We start from the raw sequence: 18,718 nt of genomic DNA, 5'->3' as shown, positions 1-18,718 counted from the left end.
TCTAAATTTGAATATATAGAACTGAGAAACATTGAATCTAACAAGTCTATCAAGCAACAGATTATCATAGAAAGAACAATATTAAAATACAACAGTCCCAGGCGGCTAAGAGCGGGGTTGAAACAGCATAGCCCTAAGTGATATCAGACCATCTACCGATCATGCACTCCTCATTTTTGAATCACTCCCGTCAGATTACTAGGGTTGCTATTTGATGATTGGACCATAGTGTATATTTATAAGCACCCATCCACAAGGCAGAATCCGAGACTAAGTCTACTACTATGTGGATAACGCGGGAAGGGCCGCGGGATCTCCCGGTGGGTTGAAACTGACAGGGTTATAGACGCCGAGGTGGGTATTCTTGGAATCGCTCCAAGGGCTGTTATTTAATATATGGTGGGGAGAACAGGATCGATATAGATATTGTAGCTTCAGGGACCAGTGAAAGTAGTTATCAATCGTATCGAGTACGGGCATGCGCTGCACCTATTCATATACAAGGTCAAATGAGTCCCGCTAACAGACTAGTATATAAGTCCAAGAAAATAATATAAGCAAGTAGAGCCCGCGAGATTGAGCCATAGCCGCTATGCCAAAACGTTGACCAATGTTTGGTATAGGGCCTAACCTGACTGATATCCCCAGCATTAGATACATCAAAACAATGCCGAATACATATATGATTTAGAGCGTCTTTCAACAAAGTATCGCGGCTATGGAAGGTACCATCCACAGAACATGCAATCATACCACCAAGACAGAAGACATGCTTATTCAACCCATAGTGCTCAATAGAAATAAGCTCAGCATATGTGAACTTCACTTCTTTCCTTGATCAGCCGCGCTTTGCCACCCACTAGCCTCCTTTGTTGACATATTGCCTTTGCTTGCCTCAGACTAAGATCGTGTCCATGTGTAAGCTATTGCAATCGTGTGATCAATCGAGATCGCACTTACTTTGGCAGCAGCAGCGGCCTGGTCCCATATTTTCTGTTCTTGTGATTTGCTGTCGTTATTTGAAGGCATTTTTCCGGTGTGGTGAGGATATCTCAATGAGTTGTATAAAGGTGAAGAGGTAAAAGTCTGATATTTTGAGATAAATGTGAGATGGTTCTGTTCCTTTTTTGCAGCAGTGATGCTCTGGACTATTTATAAGAAAACATGGGACATTTGTGTAGCCATTAGAGCCTCAGTCTTAAAATATAATGCTCTCAAATATAGAATGGGCAGGAATATATGACACATACAGCCTGTCACAAGGCATCATAGCTTTGCAGGTGGCTTTCCCTATTATAACATGCTCGGGATCATTACAGGTTAACCTAGTAGGTCAGTCCGCAGGTTGCAACAAGGCATCAAATAGGAGAGGCAGGATAGTTGATGCAGGTCTCGTATCTGGGCGCGCTAAGTACTATATATCCAGCGTGACACTTTGGTGTACTTGCGCGTGTGGGAAAGTATCCACATATATCTGTAGCAAGTCGCCTGTTAGCTCAATTATCATGCAGTCGTAGCAAGATAAGTTGCTAGATAGGGCCTGTCTAGTCAAACCCTTGATTGACCTTCCCCTGGATATAGTAAATACTGTATAGTAACTATCTGTACAGAACCCAGCAGACCAAAATTGCCAAACAGCCAGCTTCAACTGCAGAAGAAATAAGACATCTTGCACATGAATTTAGCAGTCCATGCGCATGTGTTAGTGAGTCTGACCACAGCCTCCACAAGAATACCTTGTCGAGAGGGAGACTCTGCTCCTAAACATAAGCTGTGGGCTGTTTGGTGCCACATCGGTTATATCCCCGCTTCTATGGCAGGAGTGAGTATAAGACGATAATGTATCATGTTATAGAGATGCATGTAAACCAATCGGGGCACGAGTCATGTCTCGTATAAACATGTGATAGCGTGGGTTAAATCATGCATATAAGCTTATTACAGGAAAGCCCTTGGGGTAGTAGGTCCAAATCCTCACGGTTAGTCTAGAACACCATGGGCAGTGCTCGATAAGGTGGCGTATATGCCGCTGTCCACCTTTGGGAGTGATGCTGATGCGGGGAAGCACAGGGCGCCTTTTAGTGAATACGGCGGGGACATAGCAGGTGAGGACTTCCTACTCTGTTTCCAGAGCGTTATAAAATGACTGATATACATACTACTGGATGTTGATATAGTGTCTGCAACACCAATGTCGTTGATTTGATAATGGTTTCCTAGCTATTGTAGAGTAGTGCTTATAGATTAGAGGCTAGCTTAGGTGACCTAGGATAAAATTCCTATGATGTCTGTGCCTCTCTGCGAGGAAATACGCGATGTAATAAGTCCTCAATTGATGATATTCTTCCTATGAAAAGGTTGCTGATGGTTGCAAAAATGATTGAAATACAAACACTTGATTGTACTGGAAACACTCCAGATCAGTTGACATGCCACCCGATTGCAGTCACTTCCACACTCTGCGCCTGTACTATTCTCGGACTTCCAAATCCCGACTCAAGGGCAAGGTATTGTGTTGCTCTGTAATTTGACCGAGAACCTGCGGTCTCTGCACCTCATCTCCCGCGTCTTGAAAATCAGAGGATGGTGTCTTATCCGCATCTTGCAAGCCTCTGGTAGGTATGTGCTCACTAAGGGCAGCATGGTGGTTGGCTAAATCACAATTGGTATGTCTCAAATTTACTACCTCACTGCTCGAAGAAGCATTTCGATTGACTGCATCGGTGTTATATTGGCCCAGGACATTTCTGGCGACGGCCAAGGGAAATTGAGCGACGAATTGTGGCGAAAGTGATAATAATAGCTCCCTGGCGCATGTTGCCGCCGCCAAAGCAGCGTATAAGTGCCAATGATCGTTCTTGTGCCCGTCTGCATAATCGGCGATACCTCGGATAGGAAGACAAGGAACAACAAACATCACCCCAGTCGCTTCCATCTCATAGCACAGAATGTTCTCTCTTGTGGCAATATCATCGCGGACTTGGGCATTCTTTATAACACGGTTGTCGGACCCAATGCCTCCTCGAAACACCTGGATTAGATCCCCTTTACGGTCGTCCCGTAAGTACATATTGGCTCCTTGCCGTGATTCCGACAGAAGGCAGTCGCACCCCGGCTCTTTGTGGATGAGCTCGCCTTTATAAAGTCGATCTTTCGCAGGACGGAGAAACGCATCACCGCCTCCAGCGGACTTCGTACGGACGCTCTCAATAGCCTCAGACAAACGCACATCCTCTAATCGAATCCGCTCTTCCAAGAACGTGGTCGCCTCCAGTAACTCTCTGGGTGGTACCTGTACCAGGCCGGTCCGTTCAAAGCCGTGGTCGGTTTGTTTCCCAAATCCATAGGGAACAGCCCTCGTCCCGAGAACCACATCCCCAAGGCGGATGTCGTGCTCTGGGGAGGGTACTCCGCCGGCGATCCCAACGAGCAGCACGAAGCGCATTTTCGGAAACGTGCGTCTCATATCAAGGGCAATTCGGGATGCATGGTTCTGACCGTACTTTTCTGCTAGCGGGAGATTGATCATCACGTTGTGTGTTCCGACTCGCCCAAGAATATAGTGGTTTTTGTCCCCCAGGCTGCGAACCAGGCCGGTGGTATCATATCGTTCGTCCAAAATTTGCACAGCCGCATGGTACTCCTTTTTGAGTACACATATCCAGCCGACCATGAAATCTGTTTGCGGGGGAGGGGCTTTGAGTGAGAGCGGAGGTGTGTTGTTGGTAGCCATGATACAATATGTATATATATATATATATATGTGTGTGTGTATATAGATGTTCGGTTCTTTGCGATAACTTAATCTCGGTTGAATGTAAGCACGACTGTTATAAACTTGTATATTTTCTTATGCTAGAGCAGTCAGGGAGTACTGTCGGCGGGGTGTAGGGATCTTTATAGACTCCTGATGCATGTCGAGTGCGACACTGCCATCTCTCAACCTGCCAATGAAGCCCATGTATAGGCGCCGAATGAAGCCCATCTCGCATTGTGAAACCTAGTAAAGGCGGTTAAGACTGTGCCTGTAGCGTGGTTGCCTCATATTGGCTTGAGCGACAAGCGCCCTGAGCCACCAAGTTGGCTATTATTAGCAGACTACCTGTTAAAACAGAAAGAGGTATAAATTGTGCTTCTCATCCGACTTTATAGCCGCAGAAAAATCCTGTATAATTTTATCCAACCATCTGGCGCTTGGACTGGGCAACTCACTCTCGCTCACTGAACGTTGAATGGAATGCCCTGGTATCCATGCGGTGGATAACCGTGGATCGGGCGAGCCAATGACTAAGCACTGCATAAAAATCTCAATTTGGTTAGTAAATTTTATGGCCCAGACTTATCGATAAAGACGGCGGCAACTCCCCGCAGCCATCATTCTTCAATCTTCGTCCTTCAATCTATCCCCATTCTTTCCAATCGTACCCTTGAAGTCTCCAAGTTCAGTGACACCATGACTGCCACCAAATCCAACGGGTCGGGCGCCACCGTTAACGTCCTCTTCGTGTGTTTAGGAAATATCTGTATGACGGTCCTCCCAACCTCCCAATAAGACAATCACTAACACTTCTTCCCTCCCAGGCCGTTCCCCCATGGCCGAAGGCGTCTTCCGCAACGTCGCCGCATCGCACCCCCTCATCGGAGAGATCGACTCCGCCGGCACAGGTGCCTACCACTCCATGGAACCTCCCGACTCGCGTACCATGTCCACCCTGCGCAAGCACGGAATCACCGACTACAACCACGCGGCGCGCAAAGTTACCAAGCAGGATTTCCTGACCTTCGACTACCTGATCGCCATGGACACGTGGAACCTCACCGATCTGCTCGAGTTGCGTGAGGCCGTGGCGAAGAAGTCTGGCGAGGACAAGGTCGCCGACGTGCGGTTGTTTGGGGACTTTGGGCCTGGTGGCAAGCTGAACGAGCGCGTCGGCGGCGGCGAGGTCGTCAAGGACCCTTACTATGGGGGTGTGAATGGCTTTGAGGAGGTTTATAAACAGGTGACTCGATTCTCTAAGAGCTTTGTGGAGCATTTGGAGAAGAACCAGCAGAATTAGGTGGTGGTGGTGGTGAGTTGATTGGATTTATGTGTGTTCCCCGCCTTACCCTGGAGGCTTTTTTTCGGCGGGGTTGGAGTAGTAGTATACCCAATGGTCATGGAGGCAAGATCATGATAGACTAGTGATGTTTTTTAAGCTGAGAATATATGAAGAACCTTTTATATTTATCTCTAATATTTATTTTTCTATTCCTCAGTTTGATACCCTCTATGATCGCAACCTCCTTTAGCATTATTTATACAGATAACTCGGCCTTACTGCCTGATAATGTAGTGGCGATCATCTGTCTGCACTGGTATTTTAACAGTGATTTCACGTGCTTTAGCTAATGGACAAGTGCCCTTTCCATTGAGTATTGTTTCAACCATTACGATAGTGAAATAATATATGTAGTTCTCCCTTTTGCAGTTCAAATGCATGCAGTATTATTTTATCAGCCACCTTAAAAAACACCAAGAGAAAATAGAACAGGAGCCTATATACTACCAAATGAAACCTAGAACTTGCCTGAGAGAAAGTTCAAGGTTATAAGATAGAAAACATTTACATAGAGAGATACTGCCGCAAACGCGCGCTTAGCCGGTCTTGGCACGAATCCCTAGCGGGACGTCATGAACGGGTCAAGCCAGGTGCAACTTCGGAGTCGGCCTAGACTGGTATTTATTCACTTCTCCCCGACCTCTTCCTTCAAACCCGCCACTCGACCCTCGACCCCTCCAACCCTGTCGCATCCTTGTGTTGGACCTCACTTTGCCCTTTTTCTACTCTCAAGTCCACATACTAAGTGTTCTTTTTGCGATTATCCTCGAATTTTATCCGTTTCATTGTCCGATTTGGCCACCTCAGACCTTTCTGCTCTTTGCGACGGCCGGTTAGGGGGTTTCATTCATCGCTCTCCAACTTGTTACTTCCTATTGTACCCCTCTGAGTCATACGTCACCTGAGACTTACGACACCCTACCCCTCACCATTCACCATGGCCGACGATTTGGACGATGAGCTGCTCCGGCTGGCGGGCGACTCGGGCGATGAGGAGGCAGCCAGTCCCGATTCTCCTGCTTCCTACTCCCCAGACGACTCATCAGCCATGGCACGTAAAGGTACCGCGAAGTCTGTTCGTCGAGGACGGAAATCGCGAAAAGATGAGGATGGAGAACTGTACGTGGTCATCTCTTCCCCCCCCACAGACCTTTCCCGTTCTGAATTCTGTCGGCTTCTTCGCTCTTTCCTCGTCTGAGCATCAGCCAGCTAATGCGACCGATCTAATCCAGGTCCGATGCCGAGTCTCACAACTCTCTCGACTCTGCCAGCATGTCGGAATCAGACGCCGGTGATTCGGAGGGCTCTGGCCCGGAGGTCGATGATGCAGGACCGATTTTCCCCTACGATAAACTTTACTATTCGTCGAAAGACAAAGAGGAGATTATGGCGATGCCCGAAATCCAACGAGAACAGATCCTCTCCGATCGAGCGCAGCAGGTAGATCGCCACAACCAGGACCTCGCTCTGCGTCGTCTCCTGGCCTCTCGCGAGCGCGAAGAGGCACGCCAGGCGAAGAAGAACAAGCGAAAGGCCGGCGCAGCGGATCTCGAAGATGGAAACCGAAAGAGTTCGCGACAAAAGATGACCCTCGGTGGTCGCAAGGTCGGGGAAACGTCGGCGGCGATTGACGCCTACAAACGCCAGCGAGAGCAGAAGGGCAAGCGGGATGAGCTCCGTCGTCGGGAACCCAGTGTCAGAGAAAAGTCGCGATCGAAGGAGGACAAACTTTCGGATGACGATGCCGAAGGGGAGAGCGAAGTGGAATGGGATGACCGGGAGCGCTCCCCAACGCCTCCAAAGGACGATCCGCCGGCTGAACTCAAGGACCTCCAGCGCGCTCGTGTGGGCCGGAGTAATTTTGCCCAGGTGTGCTTCTATCCGGGCTTTGATGACGCCATTTCCGGTTGCTATGTGCGAGTGAACATTGGGCCGAACCGGGACACCGGCCTTAATGAGTATCGGATTTGCCTGATCAAGAGTATGTACCCGAACCTGCTTTCTGTGGGTTGATGTGCTTGTTGCTGACTCCTCTGCAGGGTTCACCGAGGGGCGACCATATGGAATGGAAGGAGCCAACGGGCGTACGTTTGCTACGAACCAGTACGCCGTGCTCGCCCATGGCAAGTCTGAACGCGAGTTCCCCTTTGTGGCTTGCTCGGACTCCCCCTTTACCGAGGTTTGTCCCCGTCGCTCTTCTAGCCGAGACACTCACTGATATCTGAGAAGACGGAGTTCAATCGATACCGCCAGACTATGATCGTGGAGGATTGTAAGATGGCTACCAGGTCGATGCTGCTGGACAAGGTGGCAGATATCAACCGCTTGCTGAACCACAAATTTACCAACGAGGAACTGAACGAAAAGCTGCGCAAACAAGGATCCCTGGATACCAAGATGCTCTTGTTCAAGCGGATGGAGCTCGAGAAGAAAATCAAATTGGCCCAAGCTGCGGGTGATGATGACGAATTGGAACAATTGCAGAAGGAGATGGCGAGCATGTCCACGCCAAAACCCGCCACCAGCAGCGCTCCGAAGCCGCGTGCCGAGAAGGCGTCCGAGCATGATCGCCTCCTGGAGCTGAACCTGCGCAATCAGCGACTCAACTACGAAAATGTTCGACGTGCGCAGATCGAGGAGAGAAAGGCCAGCCGCAAGGCGGCGGCGGCGGTCGCCCGAGGAGAGACCACGGCGAATCCTTTCCTACGCGTTCGCACCTTGGCCAAGACTCACCATGACGCGAATAGCACGCCCAAGTCCGAAGACACAGAAAGCCGGGATGGGACTCCTGCCACCGGTTCCAACACGCCGTCTAAAACCGGTACCCCCAACCGAAGCAATACTCCGTCTGGCTCCCAGACGAAGACAAACAAAGGAGGAGTTGCCACGATCCGCCATCGGAATCGCGATGATGAGAACATTGCTGCGTTGGATTTGGACCTCGACATTGAGATCTAGGTTTTCTTTCTTTCTCGTTCTCTTTCCCCCATTTATTTTCTCTGTCTTCTTCTTTTTCTCCCACCACATACGGACAAATTATTCCAAGGGATTGCTGTCAGCGGCCTAGCGTGTAGGCTCACGGGGAAGTCCTAGCAGCTTGAGACGATACTAGAGCATCTGATACAGCATCGGATCATGCATCTTTTGCGATAGGATGGTGTTTTATTGGCGTTGCATTATACTTACCGTCGGGAATGTACTATCAAAAATTATATTATTATATCCCATGTCTTTTCTTTTCTAGTTCATCGTGGACATCATAGATTTTGCCAATACCAACCATGACGGGTAATCAACAAACCCCGATAAGCACCATGTCACGTGTCGATAAGCAGCTACGCGGTCAGGACGCGGCGCGTCGTGCGGGAGCGAGACGGGTTGGATTCTCCGCCCTGGCTGGATTCTTCCCATCCATATTCATGCCAACGACCAGCACGACCGTGGAATTTACTTTTCAACCCATCTGATACCCTTATTTGAACCTTTTTAGCCCTCACACTTTCTCGCATGCTGGTTCAACCTAATTAATGCCCAATTCTCCCACCACACCCCAACAATAATGTCGTCCCCATCGACGCCGCGGTCGACGCGCGCCGCGTCGCCAACCGCGAACTCGCCCATGATGCTCACTCCAGGACAGAAAATCAAGGCCATGATGGCCGCATTCGACAGCGACTCCGAGTCCGATAGCGGAAAGAAAGAATCGACACAGAAAAAAGAATCTCCGAAGCCAACACACAATGAAAACCAGTCTCTCCCGAAACGACCTCAATTTGGCATGCAGTTGGATTCGGATTCTAGTGCCGATGAGGAGGAGGATATTGTGATGCCTAAGGGACGCATGGCTGCTCGTATGCAGGCTCAATCGGGCGCTGGTAACGCTGGTGGTTCGAGAGAGACTGCGTTTGAGAGGGTGTCGAAGGCCTTGCGTGAGGATAAAGGGGCCTCGGACGACAATACCCGTGACGCTGCTGCGGACGAGGCGATGGCTTCCGGTGGTGATAGTGATGATGATGATCTCCCCAAGGCTGGACCGAGGAGGAGAGCTGCGAATACAACCCCTGAACCGGACGCTATGTCGGATCGTTCGTCGCGTCGGGCCCGCCGCGACGATTCGCCTTTGTTCGTGTCTTCCGCTCCGAATAGCCCCCAAACCAACGAAACCCCCGGCTCAGATACCGACAACGACGAGGAATCCCGACCAAGAGGCAACTCGCGTTTCCTGGCTCTTGTGGCTCAAAAGCGGAAGGAGCGCGAGGAGAAGGAGAGACTCGAAGCTGAGAAGAAAGCCGCAATTGCGAGACGACACGAAGAGTTCAGCTCGGAGATCGGTCTCGATGAGGAGGATAGCGCGGATGAGGGTGCTGCGGCGCGCAAGTTAACGCAGCAGTCTCGCCCCGCCCGGAAGGCGAGTAAGAAGGCGTTGGAGGATATGAATCGGGAAACGCAGCGCATGAGCCGGAATATGCAGTTGGCTCATCAGGCTCAGACTAAGAAGAAGATTACTAAGGAGAGCTTCTTTGCGCGGTTTAATTTCATGCAGCCGAAGGATTCGACTGCGCCTGGTCCATCGCATGATAGTTCTTCTGCGGATGGCTCGCAACATTCGTCCGACGTGGAGGCGCAGAAGAATAAAGATACGCCGCAGACCTCGCCTGTCTTGGGCCCAGCCGACAAGCCCACCACTGAGGAAGTTTCCGATGGTTCAGCTAAGGAGGCCCAGAGCGAGAACACCGTGCTTCCGCCACCGCAGCCCGAAAATCCCATTGTTGGACAGGCAGAGATCCAGTCGGCCGACCCACAGGCTGAGAAATCGAAGAAGACGCCCAAGAAAGCCCCTGTCCAAGTGAACCTTTCCCGCCAACAGGTCGCCGCGAACCAGGACTCCGACGACGAATTGGAGATCATCACTTCTCCCGCCAAATGCCGTCGGTACGCAGCATTCGAAAACCTCCCCCTCAGACGCGCACAGGAGCCTTCCTCTATGACCACCTTCAGAGCCTTAGCGCACCTCACTTCCCCTACCCGCCGATCGACACCGAGTATGGCGGACTTTTCCGCGCAGATGCTGTACAAAGCCAGACAGCAAGCTCTCAAGGAGCGGAGCCAGAGGATACAGGAACTGAGAGATAAAGGAATCCATGTCGAGACGGCCGCGGAGCGCGCGGCTATGGAGGATGAGATCGAGAATCTCGTGGAGAAGGCACGGCTGGAGGGTGAAGAGATTGCGAAGAAGGAGAAGGCGGCTAAGCGTCGCGATGCTCCGGATGATGATGATGACGAGGATGATGATTATCAGCTTTCTGGTTCTGACGATGAGCTGGCACAGGGTGACGACGAAGATGAAGACGAAGAAGAGGAGGACGAAGATGGAAGTGGCAAGAAGGAGGGCGGCCTGATTGATTCCGAGGCTGGCGAGGATGATGATTCTGATGATAATCAGTCAGAAGCCATGTCGGACCAAGAGGTTGAGGTGCCTACTCAGAGGCGGAAGCGACCTACTCGAGTTATCAGTGATGACGAGGACGAAGAACAAGTACCAGCAACGCCCGTGAAGCCAATCGTCTCGACAGTAACTTCCGTGGAACGCCCACAGATCCCTGGCCTGCCATCCGATGACAAGACCATGAGTTTGACTCAGGCGTTTGCTGGGACCCTAGGTGGGAGCCAGCAAGGAACCCAGCAGGATCCGTCCACCATCCCCACCATCCCTCTTTCGCTTCCCGACCCTGCGCAGATGCCCGATAACCAAGGACCGGACTCACCGGCAATCATCAAAGACAGCCAAGAACAACGGGCACAGTCGGTGGACTTGCTGGCGGGTTACAGCGAATCCGTGACTCGTGTATCTGAATCTCCTGCTCCTCGAGGGATGTCTTATTTCTCCCAGGTCCCAGATCCGACTCAGGATGAAGGTTTCGTGTTTTCGCCGTTCGATCCATCGAAGAGGTTCCTGGGCACTCCGACATCGACCATTGAGACGGTCCGTATCGACCGGAGTGAGTCTCGGAATGCCTCACCAATCGCCCAGCGGAAGAAGAAGGCTCTCCGCCGGGGCAAGGCCGCGGACCTGTCTATGGTTGTAGAACAGGATGAGGAAGCGGAGGAGGCCGACGAAGAGCAAGAAGACGAAGATAAGGGCGACTTCGAGGTCGACGCCAGTGCATTCAATATCATGAAGAAGGCCGCCAGGAAGCCATCTGATTTTGATAAAAAGAAGAGCAAGGCCAGAGACGTCGTTGAAGAAGCAGCTGAAGAATCTGACGACGAGTACGCCGGTCTGGGAGGCGCCAGCGATGACGACGAAGATGAAGAAAACATGTTCGATCGCCAGATGATCAACGACAACAGTGGTGAGACTGTTGATGAGAAACAGCTGGCCGCTCTCAATGCGTACGTGATCCGTATAACGCAATCTTAAGTGTGCATGCGCTAACTCGCCTACAGGTTACATCAGAGAAACACGGACGAAAAGCAAGTTGCCAAGCTGCTCAAGGATATCACGACCGGAGCTCTCCGACGCCGGAAAAACAACGACGACGATCTGGATCTGGACGACTCGGACGATGAACTCATGGCCCGTCGGCGGGAGAAGCAGAGAGAGTTTGCCCGGATGCGCAAGGCTCTCCTTGCCGACAGTAAGGTCGGCGAGATTGCCGAGAACCCCAAGAAAGCTGCATTCTTCAAAGCTGTCGAGGACCGCGACGATGACGACGATGATCTCGACTTGGACTTCCTGAACTATGAGGAAAACAGCCAGTCTCAGGAGGACTCTTCGGCGCAGAACGCGGCGGCGGCGGCGGCGGCTCCAGGACAGCAGGACACCGCCGACGAGAGCAACAAGAGAAAGAGGCCGCTTGAGCCTTCTGCTGAAGACATCAACAACCGACCTCCGCCTCATCTCCGTCGCAAGCCGGCAAGTGCCTTGTCCAAGAAGCCTGCCACACTGGCCGAAGTTCGCGAGACAGTGTCCTTCTTGACGGAGCGTCCTGAATACGACTCCTTCCACGAGGACGCGTCGATGGACGACGTTGAGGAGCCCGCAGGCGATGAAGGAAACAACACAGCCAGCGAGGAACAACAGACGAACGAACAGCCCGCAGGGCCTTCTCACCATCCTCGACGCACCAAGGGCCCCGTGGTCGACCGTCTCGCGCTCCTCCGACAAGCCTCCTCCAACTCCGCCACCTCTTCATCAAACAACCGCTTCGCCTTCCACGCAGGCTCTGGTGGAAACCAGGCTCCCAGCTTCGGCTTCAGACCGCCGATGCTCCGGAAAACCACGACTGGCTCGTCATCGTCGTCGACGTCGACCACGTCGGACTCCTCCAAGCGGGTGTCCAAGCCGCCTGTTGGAGGAAAGAAGGGCGGTGCAGTAAACTATTATACGGCGGCGCGCGAGAAAGAGCGCGAGAAGGCACTCCGCTCTAAGAACCGCGGCGGGTCGAATATCACTGCGTTGCTGAGCAAGCACTCGAATAATAGGCTGGGTGCGCTGGGAGGGGGTGGTCAATGGGAGTGATTTGATTACTTTATGGGTTTGCATGTATTTCGTTTTTTGCTTGGTGTTTGGTTATGGGGGCTGGGATGGGTTACGGCGCTTGATGTTTAGATTATCTCCATTGTCCAGATAGGAGTTGGACTTGTGTTCCTGAATATACCACATGCCAGCATGTAATCTTTCTATCTTACACAAATCAAGTCTGGTCTACCTACTTACCAGCCGTATAAACAAACGCTACCGAAGGATGCAATAGCTCTGAATGCACAATCCCACCTACAGGTCTACACGTCCCCTTATTTATATTCCTCCAACGCCGGAATCAAATCTACCAGCGACCGCACAGTCCGCACCCCCTCCGGAGCCTCACTATCTCCCTCCCTAGGGATATAATAAGCGCCCCACCCAGCAGCAAGAGCACCCCGATAATCCTTCTCCAAGTCATCTCCAACATGCACGCACGTCCAGCCCTCATCCGCACTCCCACTATCACCCCCATCCACAGCCAACGCCACCCGCCCAGCCTGCCGCCGCGCAACGTCAAAGATCCTCCGATTAGGCTTCTCAGCGCCGGCCTCGTAGCTCGTAACGACCAGATCGACATCATTATCATTCTCGCGCCCCTCCTCACCAGGGGTTAATCCACCGCCCCTCTCTTCAAATCCAGGAAGCCTCCCACTCGTGATATCCTCGTCCGCGCGACACCGCCCAACCCTCACACCCAGAGACTCCAAGACAACAGAAATGCGATCATCAGAGTTCGACACCACGCCGACAAAGACCCGATCGAACGGAGCGAGCCTCTTCCTTCCCTTCCCTACTCCCGTGCTACTACCACCAGTCTCATACCGCGCCCGCCGCATCCGCGCAATAAAGTCCCGCGCGTCGTCATAAAGCGCATATCCATCTTTACTCGCGAAGCGATCAAGAAGAGCGGGGACGAGACCCTCCGGCAAGTTGGCCGAGTGGGATGAGGGAGCATCTAGGGCGCGCGTGAAAGTACTCCGCACGACGTCTTCCCACCATTGGCGCGGGCCACCGTACTGACCGCGAAGAACGGCGTCGCGGCCGTAGTTTGGATGTGATTTGGAGGCGTCTTTGTAGGCGGCTTTGAAGGCGGATTGGATGCGTTCCGGGGTTATCTGTGTGCGGGGGAGACCGTGGGCGTGGGCGACGGAGGCGTATTGGTGGGGGATTGAGGGGCGGGGGTGGAAGAGGGTATTGAAGGCGTCGAGGGTGAGGAGGAGGGTGCGCATGTTGTTTTATTGGGTACCTTATGTAGGTATTGAGGTATATAAGGAGGAGGTAGTGGTATGATGGATTTGTTGATGTTGGAGAAGGGAAGGGAATATGACTTCATTGATGGATTGGGTTGATTATGCTGTGCATAGTGAGTCAGCAGGATATAGTGGAGTTTGCATGCGCTATCTTATCAAGATCAACAAATCGCTTTCGCTTCAACTTGTTTGGATTCTTACGTCTACATATTACTGCTTACTGGTGACGCTGTTGGCTCTTATCTTGATGGCATGATGCAAGTTTAGTTTATTTTGTCTCATGTCTAACAGTCATCTTGGTCGGTGAGACAGGTCGTATCCCCCGCACTGTTGTTTCTCACTCAGGAGAACCTCATCTTATCAATCTGTCCCAGTCCACAAACCGACTCCATACGTCAACCTACTACTCACCATGTGGATAAGGATAATATACCTTCTGTCGGGGCTGATTCTCGGTGTTTCAGCAGCCGAGGAGAGATTTCCCCCGAATGCCAATCATATCTTCAACGCCGTCCATTCATCCATGCGGCAATGGGGCTCCTCACTGCACCACAACGGCATGTCCTTCTTTTTGGCTTCAGTGCCCGCAGGGACGCAACTTTACCACGGGAACACAAGTCCTGAACCAGTCAATGGAACGGAGTGGCTCGCTTTTGAGCCAGAACATGCTCTGGTATTCACAAAACCATTCCCACATGGCCCTCCACCACCCCCTGACCAACCACACGGTCGCTCCCAGAAACCGCTGCAGTCAACCCAAGAGCCGGAGTCAGAAGATGACCCACACCAGAGAGGGTGGTTACACACCTATACTACGGCCAAAGACCTGCGACTGCTGTATGTCGACGGCATGTCGGCCGCGAAAACTGACAATGGGACCATGGACTCCCAGGATCGGATCTTATTCCACGATAAACTGGAGGGTCGCCCGGCGATGCAAGAGCGCGAACGGGCGGATCTTGCGTGTCAAATGGCACGCGAAATGTGGAACGGTCGTCTTGATGGGTTGCTTCGTATGGAGGCAGGATTCGAGGTGATTTTGTGTGACTTTGGACGAGACCTGAATGTCGTGCGTGTCACTCGAGTGAAAGGGGATACGAAAAGGGGACAAAGAAATGGAAGTGGTGGAAATGGGACAAGCCAGGGGAACGAGTTGGGTGGGGCCAGGCTTTGGTACAAGGCCGCCGCGTCGAGATACGGCGGTATTGGGGGCCGTCGAGTTGCTCTCAACTATGATCATTTCGTCTCGGCGTTTGCCTATGGGTTGGATCTGTTTCGCCAATCTGAAGACACCGGTGTCATGCATCCTCGACTGACCAATGTCCCTTCTCAAGACCTCGACCCGATTCGGCAAGATCTAAGCCGGCTTATCCTCGATCACGACCCAATAGAGGTGTCATTCGATTGGCAGGCTATTGCGGACATGGTGGTGGAGCGATACGGGCGCGATCTGCGGTATATGACGTCTGGACAGCTCACGACCATGAGTCAACTCGAGGAGGAAATCGAAAGTACCCTGATCCCATTCATCGACTACGACGACCGAAACACCTCAAGTGAGGTCGATCGATGCTCCTACCAGTTTATCCCTGCAGAAGCACCACAGGAAGGGCTCGCTGCCCTCGCAGTGCGATCCGTAGCCAGGTCGATTTGCACTACTCTGGTGGATGTGTGGAGTCAATCGGACTACCCGATGGCTATCGCCCAACTCCAGGAGCTGACTGACTACTTGTCGTGGACAACTTGGAAGGAATGCGGAAAGTGTCCCGATAATGAGATCTGCATGGTGCCTCTCTGGCCGCTGGGAACAATAGAGGATTATAAGCATCCTGAGTGTCGCGATGCCTCGATGCCGAATGGAAAGGGCCGGAGGTACTGGGGAACCCTGCCCCAGCCCCCCGCCTGGCGATGAGCATTGGCAGACTTCCATGAACACAACCTGTCTATGTTTGATACTGATCTTCTCGATCTACACGAGAGTGGACTCCCGGATAGGCCGGATCGGTTCTCCGAAAACGCTGAAAGGTGGAGGCCCCAGCTTGGGGGGAACTCAGCTCCCCATCCCAAAGGCGAAATAAAAAACAAACATGGGAAGAAAAACAGGTTCTAAGAGTCTCGACCAACGACTACCGCCCTGTTTGCTAGATCGGAGATTAAGCTCCAGAGGAACGACCTAGGTGATCTGTCAACTCGGGTCGGGACGTTCATGTACGCCACATCAATAGTGTATGCACTATGCAGGCGGGTGCCCATCGCACGCACGACTTGGAACACTGCCGATGCGCCAACAATCCCGGCTTTCTTTGATCTGACAGCCTTTTAATTTCAACTCGGTAGTTGATCCCTGTCGCTAGGGCATGTGTGGCACGCTATCCGTGCATGCATAGAGGTTCGACTCGAGAACCATTGACGACCAGTGGTACCACAGGGATGATGGGACGAATGGAGTCTGGGCCGGGGAAGTTGTCAAAGCAGTCAGGTGGACCTGCATTTGTCCAACCCCAAACTTTCAGAACTCGATCTTGGCTCTCCGTACACTGTCACTGGACAGCCAACGTTTGTCTTTTCGTTTCTAAGAATACAGTCGGCTAAGCGGCTCTCGACATGGTTCAGTATAGTCACACCTTGGCAAATGAAGCTGGCTCAATCGGGTGGAGGAAAATTGGAAAAGGAGACAGAGAGAGGATGGGAGAACCGCCGTCCTCAAAGGAATATAAATACGCCCCAAACCAGCACTTTTCGTCAGGCTCTTTCTCCTAGTCGTTCATTATCTCAAGCTTCTCTTTCTTTCCTTGTCCCTCTGCGAGCAGATACCCTGCTCCCCACGTTCCCTCGAGACTTTTACACCGTTTCCCACCAACATGAAGGCGTCCATCCTGACCGCCATCGCAATGGCAGCGTGCGTTGTCGCGAGCCCCATGGGGTCTCTCGCTCAGGCACGCGATGAGGTTGCTGCTCGTTCGGGCTGCCCTTGCGCCTGCCCGTCTTGCGACGATGAGCCTGGAGTTCCATCCGTTCCCAGCACGGGCACTCCTGAGCCCGAGAAACCCTCCGGCCCTCCTCCCGTCGACGTTCCTGGTGTGCCTGGTGGGCCCAGTGGCCCTGGTGCTCCTGTCCCTGAGGAGCCTTCGGTTCCCGCCCCTGGTGGCCCTGGTGCTCCTGTCCCCGAGGAACCTTCGGTTCCTGCCCCTGGCGGCCCTGGTGCTCCTACTGTCCCTGAGGAGCCTTCAGTGCCCGCCCCTAATGGTTCTGGCGGCCCTGGTGCCCCTACTACCCCTGAGGTTCCTGCTACAACCGGAGTTCCTAACCCCCCTGCCGTGCCCAGCTCTCCTGTTGACACTCCCACCACTCCGGAGCAGCCGCCTCACCAGGGAGGCGAGGATGAGGGCGACAACGACGATGATGAGGGTGATGACGAAGGCGACAACGACGACGATGAGGGTGATGACGATCATGAAGGCGGCTGTCCTACCTGCGGCAACAAGCCCGAACCCTGCGATGAGGAAGGCTGCCACGGCACTGGTCATCTCATCCAGGACCTCGGCCCTCAAGGCAAAAAACTCCTTACCGTTATTGGTCTCGACTCCCAGAAGCTCCTCGTCAGCCTCAGCCCCGCTGTGACCCATCTGCTTGAAGGCCTCGGTCTCATCGGCCTGGGCAAGCCTGTCGGCGAGGTTATCAAGGAAGCGGCGACTGTTGGCGAGCTCATCGCCGACCTGGGCGACCCGATCGAATGCCTCCTCACCGTTGTCGGCCAAGATACTGGATACCTCCTCATCCGCCTGGACCCTGGCCTTGCGGGCCTCCTCAAGGGTCTGGGCCTACCCTCGATTGCCAACCCCGTCGGTAACCTCATCGGCGCTGTCGGCAAGAGCCTGAAGCGCCAGGACGGCCTCCTGGAGGATATTGCCCCCGTCGTCGACTGCATCCTGCGCATTGTGGGCGACGATCTGCAAATTCTGCTTGTCCGCCTCAGCGGTCCCGTTGCTGAGCTGGTCGCCGGTCTTGGTCTGACCACCCTGGCTGAGCCCGTCGGAGAGGTCATCCGTTCCGCTGCCACCGTCGGCGAGCTCGTCCATGACCTCGGCCCCGTCGTCGGCTGCCTTCTCACCGTCGTCGGCGAGGACGGTGAGCTGCTCCTCGTCCGCCTGGCGCCTGCCGTGGCGGACCTCGTCTCCGGTCTGGGTCTGCCCGCGCTGGGTGTTCCCGTCGGCGAGGTGATCAACGCCCTTGGCGAGTCCATCTAAACGGATCCGTCCGATTTCCTGGTTTTCAATTCTCAGTATAAAAGACATCGTCGCTGTTCCATGCGACCAATGGAGACCTATAGATTCATTTAAATGAGGCGTTGAGGACGGGACTAGGCGATGGTGGAGATAACATGCGCAAGGCATTCGAGTGGGATTCCTGTATCATAGTGCTGCCATCCTACATTATTTAATGTGATAATATCATAATTGCCACCTCGGTATGACATTTCTTCTCCGTGCATCCCTCATTGTGCACAATGGCCTGATGTAGATTCACTATCAGTATTCGAGCGATCCCACGGCAGATAAGCCGATGTGGGGAGAGACGGAGTGTGGGGAGTGGGGAAGGTGGGAACGGCTATGTCTTTTGCCGCTTGTCTCTACTGCGACTTATAGAAGTTCGAGTCTTCTTTCTACATATTCGATCAGCTTTTGCAATTGTATAATTAGTTTCACACTCACTTATCCTCTCTGATTCAGTATATATAAGGTTGACTAGATCGATCATGGCGCAGTCCCCTCAAGACCTCAAGGTCGCCATTCTTGGCGCCGGTACGTCCCACTATACCACGCACTATTAGTATCACTCTG

The 18,718-nt window shown here is 52.8% G+C and overlaps 7 protein-coding genes across 7 annotated transcripts; 5 read left to right on the top strand and 2 right to left on the bottom strand.

The window, feature by feature from the left end:
* Positions 1 to 1,544: 1,544 nt before the first annotated feature.
* Positions 1,545 to 3,733, bottom strand: P168DRAFT_309532 (purine and uridine phosphorylase; the record flags this gene model as incomplete). The annotated part of the gene is made up of 3 exons (XM_024839310.1): positions 1,545 to 1,587; positions 2,472 to 2,601; positions 2,632 to 3,733. 3 exons carry the CDS (start codon positions 3,731 to 3,733, stop codon positions 1,545 to 1,547), a joined length of 1,275 nt encoding a protein of 424 aa, XP_024695235.1.
* A 661-nt stretch (positions 3,734 to 4,394) lies between these two features.
* Positions 4,395 to 5,216, top strand: ltpA (tyrosine protein phosphatase LTP1). Its single transcript, XM_024838706.1, has 2 exons — positions 4,395 to 4,523; positions 4,582 to 5,216. Exons 1-2 carry the CDS (start codon positions 4,454 to 4,456, stop codon positions 5,055 to 5,057), a joined length of 546 nt encoding a protein of 181 aa, XP_024695234.1. The 5' UTR covers positions 4,395 to 4,453; the 3' UTR covers positions 5,058 to 5,216.
* Positions 5,217 to 5,739: 523 nt separating this feature from the next.
* P168DRAFT_302940 (RNA polymerase-associated protein) lies at positions 5,740 to 8,322 on the top strand. The gene is made up of 4 exons (XM_024838705.1): positions 5,740 to 6,218; positions 6,332 to 7,080; positions 7,139 to 7,278; positions 7,329 to 8,322. The coding sequence occupies exons 1-4, from the start codon at positions 6,037 to 6,039 to the stop codon at positions 8,055 to 8,057; spliced, it is 1,800 nt and encodes a 599-aa protein (XP_024695233.1). The 5' UTR covers positions 5,740 to 6,036; the 3' UTR covers positions 8,058 to 8,322.
* A 336-nt stretch (positions 8,323 to 8,658) lies between these two features.
* P168DRAFT_325485 (uncharacterized protein) lies at positions 8,659 to 12,621 on the top strand (the record flags this gene model as incomplete). Its single annotated transcript, XM_024841005.1, has 2 exons — positions 8,659 to 11,492; positions 11,547 to 12,621. The coding sequence occupies 2 exons, from the start codon at positions 8,659 to 8,661 to the stop codon at positions 12,619 to 12,621; spliced, it is 3,909 nt and encodes a 1,302-aa protein (XP_024695232.1).
* Positions 12,622 to 12,706: 85 nt separating this feature from the next.
* On the bottom strand, positions 12,707 to 13,916 carry P168DRAFT_288565 (uncharacterized protein). Its single transcript, XM_024836814.1, has one exon. It carries the CDS (start codon positions 13,854 to 13,856, stop codon positions 12,897 to 12,899), a length of 960 nt encoding a protein of 319 aa, XP_024695231.1. The 5' UTR covers positions 13,857 to 13,916; the 3' UTR covers positions 12,707 to 12,896.
* Positions 13,917 to 14,289: 373 nt separating this feature from the next.
* On the top strand, positions 14,290 to 15,789 carry P168DRAFT_280041 (uncharacterized protein; the record flags this gene model as incomplete). The annotated part of the gene is made up of 1 exon (XM_024835845.1): positions 14,290 to 15,789. The coding sequence occupies one exon, from the start codon at positions 14,290 to 14,292 to the stop codon at positions 15,787 to 15,789; it is 1,500 nt and encodes a 499-aa protein (XP_024695230.1).
* Positions 15,790 to 16,604: 815 nt separating this feature from the next.
* P168DRAFT_116471 (uncharacterized protein) lies at positions 16,605 to 18,458 on the top strand. The gene is made up of 2 exons (XM_024832589.1): positions 16,605 to 18,345; positions 18,411 to 18,458. The coding sequence occupies exon 1, from the start codon at positions 16,739 to 16,741 to the stop codon at positions 18,122 to 18,124; it is 1,386 nt and encodes a 461-aa protein (XP_024695229.1). The 5' UTR covers positions 16,605 to 16,738; the 3' UTR covers positions 18,125 to 18,345; positions 18,411 to 18,458.
* Positions 18,459 to 18,718: the final 260 nt, after the last annotated feature.

This window comes from Aspergillus campestris (genome assembly GCF_002847485.1).
Source record: "Aspergillus campestris IBT 28561 chromosome Unknown P168scaffold_3, whole genome shotgun sequence".
Classification (NCBI taxonomy): Eukaryota; Fungi; Ascomycota; class Eurotiomycetes; order Eurotiales; family Aspergillaceae; genus Aspergillus; species Aspergillus campestris.
Note: the sequence above shows the minus strand (reverse complement) of the source record. Positions and strands in the feature narration are given on the sequence as shown.